Source organism: Petromyzon marinus, unplaced genomic scaffold (genome assembly GCF_048934315.1).
Source record: "Petromyzon marinus isolate PM22_M1 ecotype Great Lakes invasive population unplaced genomic scaffold, UKy_Petmar_22M1.pri1.0 PM_G_Scaffold_131, whole genome shotgun sequence".
NCBI lineage: Eukaryota > Metazoa > Chordata > Hyperoartia > Petromyzontiformes > Petromyzontidae > Petromyzon > Petromyzon marinus.
This window is the reverse complement of record NW_027422686.1, coordinates 136,186-148,039: the sequence shown is the minus strand read 5'-3', so window position 1 is coordinate 148,039 and position 11,854 is coordinate 136,186. Positions and strand designations below refer to the sequence as shown.

General features: G+C 48.0%; 1 protein-coding gene across 2 annotated transcripts; it reads left to right on the top strand.

Annotated features, from left to right (window-relative positions):
• Positions 1-257: 257 nt before the first annotated feature.
• On the top strand, positions 258-10,723 carry LOC116937874 (baculoviral IAP repeat-containing protein 7-B-like). 2 transcript variants are annotated; one of them, XM_076059802.1, is made up of 6 exons: positions 258-917; positions 2,490-2,643; positions 3,876-3,975; positions 5,881-5,941; positions 7,030-7,081; positions 7,710-10,723. In XM_076059802.1, exons 1-6 carry the CDS (start codon positions 591-593, stop codon positions 7,901-7,903), a joined length of 888 nt encoding a protein of 295 aa, XP_075915917.1. In that variant the 5' UTR covers positions 258-590; the 3' UTR covers positions 7,904-10,723. The 2 variants fall into 2 exon arrangements, with proteins under 2 accessions (XP_075915917.1, XP_075915916.1); XM_076059801.1 differs by having other exon boundaries at positions 7,707-10,723.
• The last annotated feature ends 1,131 nt before the right edge of the window (positions 10,724-11,854 follow it).

The following is an 11,854-nucleotide window of genomic DNA, read 5'->3' as shown; positions in this document are numbered from 1 at the left end:
TGTATGGATGAATTGTTTAAACCAAACATTTCAAGTCACTTAAATATTTTATTTTGATTTAAAGCTTTCGTGACTGCAGTAATTCATATTCTTAGCTCTTTCGGCAAAGTCACGTTGAAGGGAAACAATAAAATAATAAAATATATATACAAAACAATAAAAATTCTCACGACGTTTCGACCATAACATAACGACCGTTTGTGTTATGGTCGAAACGTCGTGAGAATTTTTATTGTTTTATATGTATTTTATTATTTTATTGTTTGCCTTCAACGTGACTTTACCGAAAGAGCTAAGAATATCACTAAAAGATGTCCGTTTTTAATGACGCTTGCCGCCCCAACATTTTTGTTCCCGCATTCAGGAGCCGTCGAGGGTGACAACAGGGGTCGTGCCATTTCCCATCGCCGGTTTTTAAACTACCCGTCGAGCTACGAGCTACGAGCCCCGGGATCTCTTCGACGCCTTGAAAGGAGGAGAAGGCCTCGACGTTTCTTGAGCGATCTTTAACAAGAGACCCCCGGGCGGACTCGTCCCTCGCAAAAGCATTCTTTTCACCCCAAATCGCCCCGTATTTTTCCGCCGGGTCGATGCCGAACGTCGTAGACTTTCGGGCCTCCCGCAGGGCGTCGGCGGCGGCGAGACGCTCCGCCCCCCCGATGCCCCGCTTCGACCGGATCCCGCGACCGTCGGCCTCGAAGATGCAGAGCGAATCGGCCAGGCTGCTGTCGTTCTCCAAGGGGTGGCCCCGGTCGTCCCCCGTGCGGCCCGCGGACTTGGCGCGGGCCGGACTCTACCGCATGGGCTTCAGCGACCTGGTGGCCTGCTTCCGCTGCGGCGGGATGATGCATCGCTGGGAGGAGGGGGACGACCCCGCTCGGGAGCACGCCAGGCACTTCCCCGCCTGCGCTCGCGCGGTGGGTGACGCCAGCGACGGCGCCGGTGACGTCCTGACGCTTGTTTTGGGGGGGCGAGGCCGGGTCTATCCTAAAACTAGTGCGGGGTGCCCCTGAGAATTTGCAACGATTGGCACGAAGAGATGTGCCTCGGGGTTCTGGGTACCGATTGGAGATAATTCTAGGCGTGTTTAGACGACGATGGCGAACGAGCGGAGACCCTTTGGCTCGTTGAATCCATTGACGCGCATTCGCGGTCAGATTCGTGTTATATTAAAAAAACGATAGTCCAAAAACAAGTGTGAACATTTCTTTGTAAGCACCCTGTGCTAACACAGTTATTCTTGACCTGGCGAGGGCCCTACTCAGCGCTGCGATGACGTAGCTATTTGTTTCAGATGCCGACCCTCTCCGTCACGCAAAGCAGCGACGTTGCTCAGCGAAGCGGGCTCAGCATCGTTGCGTGGACATTTATATTTGCCGAATACCCTCGCACGTGGTGACCACGGGGGGAACAGAGAGAGAGAGAGACGGAAACTCCAAATAGGCAGAAGCAGGTGTCAGGGTCGGGTTTCGAGCCCATGACCTCCTGCATACCAGGCGAGGTCGTTCACATCTCCTGGCTACCGCTGCGCCCTTGTAGATGAGTCTCAGTTCTTCAATGCTTTGTGCCTATAACCATGTTCAATGATGAGACTTTCCCGCTCCCCGCGCTGAAGAGTCGGCTCGCTCATTTGACAGCAGAGCCACGGCAACAAAATCAATTAAACTCTGCCCACCGTTGTAAAGACGTTGCAGCTGCCGTGCCGTAGAGGCGGTCACGTGGATTTCGGATTAACCGGGGCAACGTATTTGTTCGGTTAAAGCGCCACGTGACTTGTAATAAAAATGTCCAAGAATTAACCATTGTTGTATAAACTGTTTTTAGATTATATTCTTAGTTTTTTCGGTAAAGTCACGTTGAAGAGAAACAACAAAATAATATATATAAAACAATAAAAATTCTCACGACGTTTCGACCATAACTCAAACGGTCATCTTCAGGTGGACTTCAGGGGAATATCCACGAGTTCTTAATCTCCGTCAAAATCTCAGGTGTGCGGTTCATCTGCAAATCGAACAAACCGCGCGCGGATCATCCAGAGTGTACTGTAATTCAAATCAAGATTCTACTGTAATGTTATCTTCTCTATAAATTCCCCCACCTGTTGTATATGCCGGGTCTTGAAAATTTTAATAAAAATAATAAAAATGAAATGAAATTTGGAAAAATGCGTAATTATCCGAAATAACGTTAATTGATGTAATTATGCGCATAAGTTATGCTAGTTATGGAGATGTAATCGTATTAAGTCATGTAAATGACTTAACCTTTTTAGGCCAGTCTAAAAAGGTTTTGTTTCGAAGATGTCGTTTAAAAAAAAACGATTCCAATGCCCTCACGGCTTCCTGGGGAGCCTTTCCAAAGGGCGGGGACAATTCGATGAGCTCACTGCGTCACCGTCGTCGCCGTCGACGCTGCCGTCGCAGTCGTCATCGTCGTCACCGTTGTCGTCGTTGCGTTTGTCCCTGGGTGGCGCCTTTTCCCCGCAGGCCCCGTTGCCGCCGGCCACTCAGGATCGCGCCGACTCCGGACTGAGTCCAGAGATGCGTTCGTTCGGGGCGCGACTCAGATCTTTCGCGAGCTGGCCGTACACCGCCAATGTGTCCCCGCCTGAACTGGCCTACGCAGGCTTCTACTATTCCGGTACGGTTTGTGCTGCTGCTGCCGCTGCGTAGAAGTGGGTGGAGGCCGGCCTTCCCCGGCGCTGTAGTCGTCCCCGTTTTGTGGGGGGAGGGGCGGCTCTTTGGGGGCAAGCGCCACGGTGGCTCGGAGATGTTGGCTACCTCGCCTGGAAGGCAGGAGGTGGTGGGTTCCATCCTGACGCCTGATGTGTATTTGGAATTTTCGTGCCTCTCTCCCCGTGGTCGCGTGGATTTTTTCTGCCGGTCCTCCGGTTTTTTCCTTGCACATTTAGAAACACGCGTTTAGAGTATTTGGCTGCATTTAAATTCTCATGCGATAAGCCACTTCGTTGAGCTATCGTTTGTGATAGCCAGGTGGTCACCTCTGAAAAAGAGCTAAATAGCAACTCAATGGTCCTAACACCTGGTATCATAAAATAGTATCAATGTTGGTTAATAGTTTTGGTCAAACACCTGAGGGAGGTCAGAATCAGAATATTTATCTATACTGGAGGAATCCATTGAGCTGTGAAGCTCTTTTTCGCATGATGTCCAGTCCGGGCACGGGGGGTAAGAACGTCACGGCAACGAACGGTTTACAAAAACACGATAGGAGTGCGAAGTCCTGTCGGTTCCAAACGTGTTGTAGAGTGTGTACACGAAACACGGGGAATGCCTTTACAAGTTGTATAATCTCCTGAAGATTTAGATGCCACTGGTTCGTCACGTTCTGTAGATGTAGATGCCACTGGTTCTTCACGTTCTGTAGATGTAGATGCCACTGGTTCGTCACGTTCTGTAGATGTAGATGCCACTGGTTCGTCACGTTCTGTAGATGTAGATGCCACTGGTTTTTCACGTTCTGTAGATGTAGATGACGCTGGTTCTTCACGTTCTGTAGATGTAGATGCCACTGGTTTTTCGTATTCTGTAGATGTAGATACAACTGGTTCTTCACATTCTGTAGATGTAGATGATGCTGGTTCTTCACGTTCTGCAGATGTTGATGCCACTGGGTTCTTCACATTCTGTAGCTGTAAATGCCACTGGTTCTTCACGTTCTGTAGATGTAAATGCCACTGGTTTTTCACGTTCTGCAGATGTTGATGCCACCACCTCCAACTATTGTGAGGCGGTTGAACTTAGGACTCTCGGTCCGAACGGGCAACTGGATGGGTTTGTTTATCTCTGAAAAGTCGACAGTGTCGATAAGTAGGGGAGAGGTCCCTGTAACGTGTTTTCTATTTTGAGTAGGTTACGGAGATCTTGTGAAGTGCTTCAGCTGCGACGGTCATCTACAAGAGTGGGCGCTGGGAGACAGCGCTTGGCATGAGCACGCAAAGTGGTTTCCCAGGTGAGGCGTTTGGCACCTGCTGCGCCCGTGAAATTTATATATATACAGTAAGGGAAAAAAGTATTTGATCCCCTGCTGATTTTGTACGTTTGCCCACTGACAAAGAAATTATCAGTCTATAATTTTAATGGTAGGTTTATTTGAACAGTGAGAGACAGAATAACAACAACAAAATCCAGAAAAACGCATGTCAAAAATGTTATAAATTGATTTGCATTTTAATGAGGGAAAAAAGTATTTGACCCCCTCTCAATCAGAAAGTTTTCTGGCTCCCAGGTGTCTTTTATACAGGTAACAAGCTGAGATTAGGAGCTGAGATTAGGAGCACACTCTTTAAGAGTGTGCTCCTAATCTCAGCTCGTTACCTATAAAATACACCTGTGCACAGAAGCAATCAATCAAATTCCAAACTCTCCACCATGGCCAAGACCAAAGAGCTCTCCAAGGATGTCAGGGACAAGATTGTAGACCTACACAAGGCTGTAATGGGCTACAAGACCATTGCAAAGCAGCTTGGTCAGAAGGTGACAACAGTTGGTGCGATTATTCGCAAATGGAAGAAACACAAAAAAACTGTCAATCTCCCTCGGCATGGGTCTCCATGCAAGATCTCACCTCGTGGAGTTGCAATGATCATGAGAACGGTGAGGAATCAGCCCAGAACTACACGGGAGGATCTTGTCAATGATCTCAAGGCAGCTGGGACCATAGTCACCAAGAAAACAATTGGTAACACACTACCTCGTGAAGGACTGAAATCCTGCAGTGCCCACAAGGTCCCCCTGCTCAAGAAAGCACATATACATGCCCGTCTGAAGTTTGCCAATGAACATCTGAATGATTCAGAGGACAACTTGGTGAAAGTGTTGTGGTCAGATGAGACCAAAATGGAGCTCTTTGGCATCAACTCAACTCGCCGTGTTTGGAGGAGGAGGAATGCTGCCTATGACCCCAAGAACACCATCCCCACCGTCAAACATGGAGGTGGAAACATTATGCTTTGGGGGTGTTTTTCTGCTAAGGGGACAGGACAACTTCACCGCATCAAACGGACGATGGACGGGGCCATGTACCGTCAAATCTTGGGTGAGAACCTCCTTCCCTCAGCCAGGGCATTGAAAATGGGTCGTGGATGGGTATTCCAGCATGACAATGACCCAAAACACACGGTCAAGGCAACAAAGGAGTGGCTCAAGAAGAAGCACATTAAGGACCTGGAGCGGCCTAGCCAGTCTCCAGACCTTAATCCCATGGAAAATCTGTGGAGGGAGCTGAAGGTTCGAGTTGCCAAACGTCATCCTCGAAACCTTAATGACTTGGAGAAGATCTGCAAAGAGGAGTGGGACAAAATCCCTCCTGAGATGTGTGCAAACCTGGTGGCCAACTACAAGAAACGTCTGACCTCTGTGATTGCCAACAAGCGTTTTGCCACCAAGTACTAAGTCATGTTTTGCAGAGGGGTCAAATACTTATTTCCCTCATTAAAATGCAAATCAATTCATAACATTTTTGACATGCGTTTTTCTGGATTTGTTGTTGTTATTCTGTCTCTCACTGTTCAAATAAACCTACCATTAAAATTATAGACTGATAATTTCTTTGTCAGTGGGCAAATGTACAAAATCAGCAGGGGATCAAATACTTTTTTCCCTCACTGTAAATATTAAATAATTATGTGTTCCCCAACACATCCATCGCATTATAAGATAATAACAAAATCATAATAAACGCGATAAAATAATAGATATAATGTGTTCCCCAATACAACCATCTCACTATAAGATCATAATATAAATAATAATAATGGTGACATGCTCCCCAATACATCCACCACATTGTACCCAGCCGGCGTAAAATAATGACCCCCCTCCCCCCGCCTCTCTTCCCGCGTCGTTTGCTGAACAGCTGCGTGTTTGTTGGACGACAGAAGGGGGAAGCTTTCGTCCGCGGGTCGACGCGGCCGCCGGTAACAAAACATTTTCTCGCCAACTTTTGGTTTCGCAGGAGAATCGAGTTTAACGCCGGCGTGCGAACACGCCGCACGTACGATTTTTTGTTTAGTTTTTTAACGTTGACCTTGGTCAACTCCGGTCGTTGAACAGACGAGACCAGCCTCGTCTCTTGATGGAGTTTATCAGCGGTCTTGAACACAAATAGACTCAAACTTAAACTTCGCAGGCAGCTTGAAATGTTGTTCATCATTCAGGGGTAAAAATACAAAAATAATGTGGTTTTATTACCAATATGCTTATTGTAAATATAGTAGTGTGTATAGTATAGTAGTGTATAGTGTAGTAGTGCATAGTGTAGTAGTGTATAGTAGTGTAGTGTATAGTATAGTTGTGTATAGTATAGTAGTGTATAGTGTATAATAGTGTAGTAGTGTATAGTGTAATAATGCATAGTGTAGTAGTGTATAGTAGTGTATAGTATAGTATAGTAGTGTATAGTATAGTAGTGTATAATAGTGTAGTAGTGTATAGTGTATAGTAGTGTATAGTGTAGTAGTGTATAGTGTAGTGTATAGTGTAGTGTATAGTATAGTAGTGTATAATAGTATAGTAGTGTATAGTGTATAATACTAGTACAGCTCACACCGGTGTGTTGGAGAGCCAAGCCACAACATTTAGAATCTGAGTACGACGTTTCACCAGTAATTACAACAACAACGAGCTTCATCAGGCGACAGCCAGATTGAATGTACTCTATAACTATATATATAACTATGGGGATAATCGGTGTTTTTGGCGTAGAGATCCACGGAAATTTTTTTTATTTTATCTTTTTGGATGCTGCGCGATTTTGAGCCGTCTGCAGCTGCCCTGCCCCCCGTCGTTAGCGGCGACAATCGAGAGCCGGCTCTTGTCGTTCCGTTTGGTTTGCCGACACGCCGATTGCAAATCGAGCGCAGAGTAACGGTGCAAAAAGTCGCGATCGTTTTCAACGCGAGCGGTCGTCGCTTGCGTAACTTATCCATTTTTGTCGGTTCTTCTGCGTGACACCGGCGATCATTCTTACACGCGACGATGTTCATCTTTATTTGTCGGTTCAAAGGCTCCGCTACCGGGACAGACGCCGCAGAGTACAACCGCGGAGATTGAGCACGGTAAGACGACGGATCCCTGCGCACTGTATCAGACCCTCACCTGATACAGGTGAGGGTCTGTTACAGGTGAGGGTCTGATACAGGTGAGAGACTGATACAGGTGAGGGTCTGATACAGGTGAGGGTGATACAGGTGAGGGTCTGATACAGGTGAGGGTCTGATACAGGTGAGGGTCTGATACAGGTGAGAGTCTGATACAGGTGAGGGTCTGATACAGGTGAGAGACTGAACCAGGTGAGAGACTGATACAGGTGAGAGACTGATACAGGTGAGGGTCTGATACAGGTGAGAGTCTGATACAGGTGAGAGTCACGACCTCATGTATACCAGACGAGGTGGTCAACATCTCGCCAACTTTGCGCCCCATATGTAAGCAGTCTGGTGATGATCGACCATCACTTTTTGAAACCGCTGAAAGTGTGTGCTGGTGTGCCTGTGTGTGCGTCTGTGTGTGTGTGCGCTTGCGTCTGTGCGTGCGCGCGTGTGTCTCCGTGCGTCTCTGTGTGTCTCTGTGTGTCTCTGTGTGTCTCTGTGTGTCTGCACGTGTGTCTGTGTGTCTCTGTGTGTCTCCGCGTGTGTCTCCGCGTGCGTCTCCGCGTGCGTCTGCGCGCGCTTTTGTCCACAGCAGCGCCATCGACTGAGGAGCTTCTGGACAAGCTGGAAGAGCGGCTGTCCTGCAAGGTGTGCATGGAGCGCGAGGTGTCCACGATGTTCGTGCCGTGCGGACACGTGGCCACGTGCGGCCACTGCGCCCTCTCCCTGAGCCGGTGTCCCGTGTGCCGTGTCGCCGTGAAGACGTCGCTCCGGGCCTTCGTGGTTTAGGCGAACGGCCGGGCGAAGGAGGAGGAGAGAGAAACGACCGCCGGGGATCCCGACCGCCCGTGGCTGCGACCGTCGGGGCGAGTTCGTTGATTAACCCCTCCCCTCTCCCGTGCCGAGGCATAAGCCGGTCGCTGGCGAGCGTTCGGCGTTCGTTTTTTCGCGCAGGGAGGCACGGGGAGGGCAATTTCACTTGGCCACCGGCCTCCACCCATAGAGCAGCCTTTTTTTTGGGGGGTTTCCGGAATGTGAAAGGGTTAATTAATAATGATCAGTGTGGTGGTTTTGAAGGCGTACGATGTCAGACTTGGAAAGTGAAGGAAGTGAAGTTTTAAGACTGTTCTGTAATCTTTGCTTTAACCGGATGGTACGCAAAGTTTACACGCGTTAACAGTTTCTACATTTGGGAGCTATTACATTTAGAACTCTGTGGAGCGCTTATTGCAACGGGTGGAAGGGTCAAAGATTGCGGTGATTTTAAGGCGTACTTACATGTGCGAGTTATTACATTTCTAACTCTGTGGGACAATGCAATGGGTGGCATGGGAAAGCGTTAATAAGAGTGCGTTGATTTTAAGGTGTACGGTGTCAGTCTTGTGAAGTGACGAAGTGAATGTAGATGCACATATACACGTGTAAGCTGTTACACGTGTAACAGCTTACACATATGCATGTGTAACAGCTTACACATATACATGTGTAACAGCTTACACATATACATGTGTAACAGCTTACACATATACACGTGTAAGCTGTTACACGTGTAACAGCTTACACGTGTATATGTGTAACAGCTTACACATATTCACGTGTAGAAAGAACCAAGAACATTCTTCAAGGTTCTTTCGGTCAAGTGACGTGGGGACAAAATAAAATAAATCACGACGTTTCTGTCGCAACACAAGCGACCCCCCATCAGTTGAACTGTACCTGTTCCGCCTGATGACGGTTGCTTGTGTCGCGATGGAAACGTGGTGATGTATTTTATACACCTACCACGTGATGACTTTGAGAGCGTGGATCCCTGCAGTTGCCACGAAAGCTTCAAGTGAAGATTCTCAATGCTGCTTTCAATGTTGCGTTCAGTCAGTGAAACGTCCGCACATTCGAGTCGAGCACCCATTAATGGGCCACGCAAGGCCCAACGCGTAGGCCCGAGGCTTCGCTCTGTAGCTAGTTTGTTCGTCTCGTTATTAAATAATTTTTGATGTCACCAGAGGCCTTGGGAGTCTTGTTGTGTTTAGACTGCGGGAGCGGTGGGAGGGGTTTAAAGAGCTATTAAAGCTCTTGGTTGTCTCTCTCTCTGTCTCTGTGTGAGTCTCTCTCTCTCTGTGTCTGTCTGTGTGTCTATGTTGTGTGTCACTCTCTGTGTGTCTCTGTGTGAGTCTCTCTCTGCTTGTGTGTCTGTGTTGTCTCTCTCTGCTTGTGTGTCTGTGTGTCTATGTTGTGTGTCTCTCTCTGTGTGTCTCTGTGTTGTCTCTCTCTGCTTGTGTGTCTGTCTGTGTGTCTATGTTGTGTGTGTCTCACTCTGTTTGTCTCTGTGTGAATCTCTCTCTGCTTGTGTGTCTGTCTATGTGTCTATGTTGCGTGTCTCTCTCTGTGTGTCTGTGTTGTCTCTCTCTGCCTGTGTGTCTGTCTGTGTGTCTATGTTGTGTGTCTCTGTGTTGTCTCTCTCTGCTTGTGTGTCTGTCTGTGTGTCTATGTTGTGTGTCTCTCTCTGTTTGTCTCTGTATGAGTCTCTCTGCTTGTGTGTCTGTCTGTGTGTCTATGTTGTGTGTCTCTCTGTTTGTCTCTGTGTGAGTCTCTCTCTCTGCTTGTGTGTCTGTCTGTGTGTCTATGTTGTCTGTCACTCTCTGTGTCTCTGTGTGAGTCTCTCTCTGCTTGTGCGTCTGTCTGTGTGTCTATGTTGTCTGTCTCTCTCTGTGTCTCTGTGTGAGTCTCTCTCTGCTTGTGCGTCTGTCTGTGTGTCTATGTTGTGTGTCTCTCTCTGTTTGTCTCTGTGTGAGTCTCTCTCTCTGTGCTTGTGTGTCTGTGTTGTCTCTCTCTGCTTGTGTGTCTATGTTGTGTGTGTCACTCTCTGTGTCTCTGTGTTGTCTCTCTCTGCTTGTGTATCTGTGTGTCTATGTTGTGTGTCTCTCTCTGTGTGTCTCTGTGTTGTCTCTCTCTGCTTGTGTGTCTGTCTGTGTATCTATGTTGTGTCACTCTATGTGTGTCTCTGTGTGAGTCTCTCTCTGTGTGTCTGTGTGTCTATGTTGTGTGTCTCTCTCTGTGTGTCTCTGTGTGAGTCTCTCTCTGCCTGTGTGTCTGTCTGTGTGTCTATGTTGTGTGTCTCTGTGTTGTCTCTCTCTGCTTGTGTCTGTCTGTGTGTCTATGTTGTGTGTCTCTGTGTGTCTCTGTGTGAGTCTCTCTGCTTGTGTGCCTGTCTGTGTGTCTATGTTGTGTGTCTCTCTCTGTGTCTCTGTGTTGTCTCTCTCTGCTTGTGTGCCTGTCTGTGTGTCTATGTTGTGTGTCTCTCTCTGTGTCTCTGTATTGTCTCTCTCTGTGTGTCTATGTTGTGTGTCTCTCTCTGTGTGTTTCTGTGTTGTCTCTCTCTCTGCTTGTGTGTCCACGTGTCTATGTTTTGTCTCTCTCAAATTTATCAATCTTTGGAAGAACGTAATCAACCAGGTGGGGCGTTGATTGTTTTGTTGGCCGACTCTGTGTTATATTGCATTATATTTCCAAGTTTACTATGTTTGTTCTCATTCATTTGTACCTGATGATGGTTGTTTGTGTTGCAATTGAAACGTCGTATTCTATTATTATTAAATTTCATTACCATTACGATTTTCAAGAACGCCAATGTTGGTTTCACTGTTGTTAGATTTACACATTTTGGCCGAGGAGGCGAAAATCCACGAGTTGTTAATTCACGTCAAAATCTGAGAATTAAAGAATCCACAAATTTGGCTGAGTCTGCTGTATCCATCAGTCACTTTCCGCATCAGATATTAACCAACATATCCATGATGCAACGTAACTACTGCAGTCTAACTGCATTTTAAATGGATTAAATAAGCATGGACTGAATGACCATTCATTATGAATATCCTGAGGTAACACCAAAACACACTTTACACACATTCAACAATCTAACAACAATTCTACACTATGTGCCTGTGTTCAACCAAGTTAGCGATCTTAAAACCATTCAAACTCACCACCACCACAACCAAACCACCAGAATCGTAAAATCGAAATCCCAACGAAGCGAACGGCGGTCCACAGAAGTACGTCCTGGCACGAGAAAACATTCCCCGCTCAAACACAAAGAACACCACCACCCATACACTCCACACCACCACACCACCACCACCACACCCCACACCACCACCACCACACCCCACACCACTACCACACCCCACACCACCACCACCACCACACCCCACACCACCACGCCCCACACCACCACCACCACCACCTCCCCTACACCACCACCACCACACCCCACACCACCACACCCCACACCACCACTACCACACCCCACACCACCACCACACCACCACCACCATACCCCACACGACCACCACCACACCCCACACCACCACCACCACACCCCACACCACCACCACTACCACACCCCACACCACCACCACCACACCCCACACCACCACACCCCACCACACCACCACCACCACCACCACACCCCACACCACCACCACCACACCACCACACCCCACCACACCACCACCACACCACCACCACATCCCACACCACCACACCCCACACCACCACCACACCACCACTACCACACGAGAAAACATTCCCTGCTCAAACACAAAGAACACCACCACCCATACACTCCACACCACCACCACCACACCACCACCACCACACCCCACACCACCACCACCACACCCCACACCACTACCACACCCCACACCACCACACCCCACACCACCACGCCCCACACCA

What these genes read in the sequence shown, in the direction of transcription:
- LOC116937874 (XM_076059801.1), top strand. Translation starts at nt 591, where the DNA reads ATGCCGAACGTCGTAGACTTTCGGGCCTCCCGCAGGGCGTCGGCGGCG. An exon ending in CGCAGGCTTCTACTATTCCG is followed by an intron (nt 2,644 to 3,875) that starts GTACGGTTTGTG and finishes TATTTTGAGTAG; the next exon opens with GTTACGGAGATCTTGTGAAG. An exon ending in CACGCAAAGTGGTTTCCCAG is followed by an intron (nt 3,976 to 5,880) that starts GTGAGGCGTTTG and finishes TTTGCTGAACAG; the next exon opens with CTGCGTGTTTGTTGGACGAC.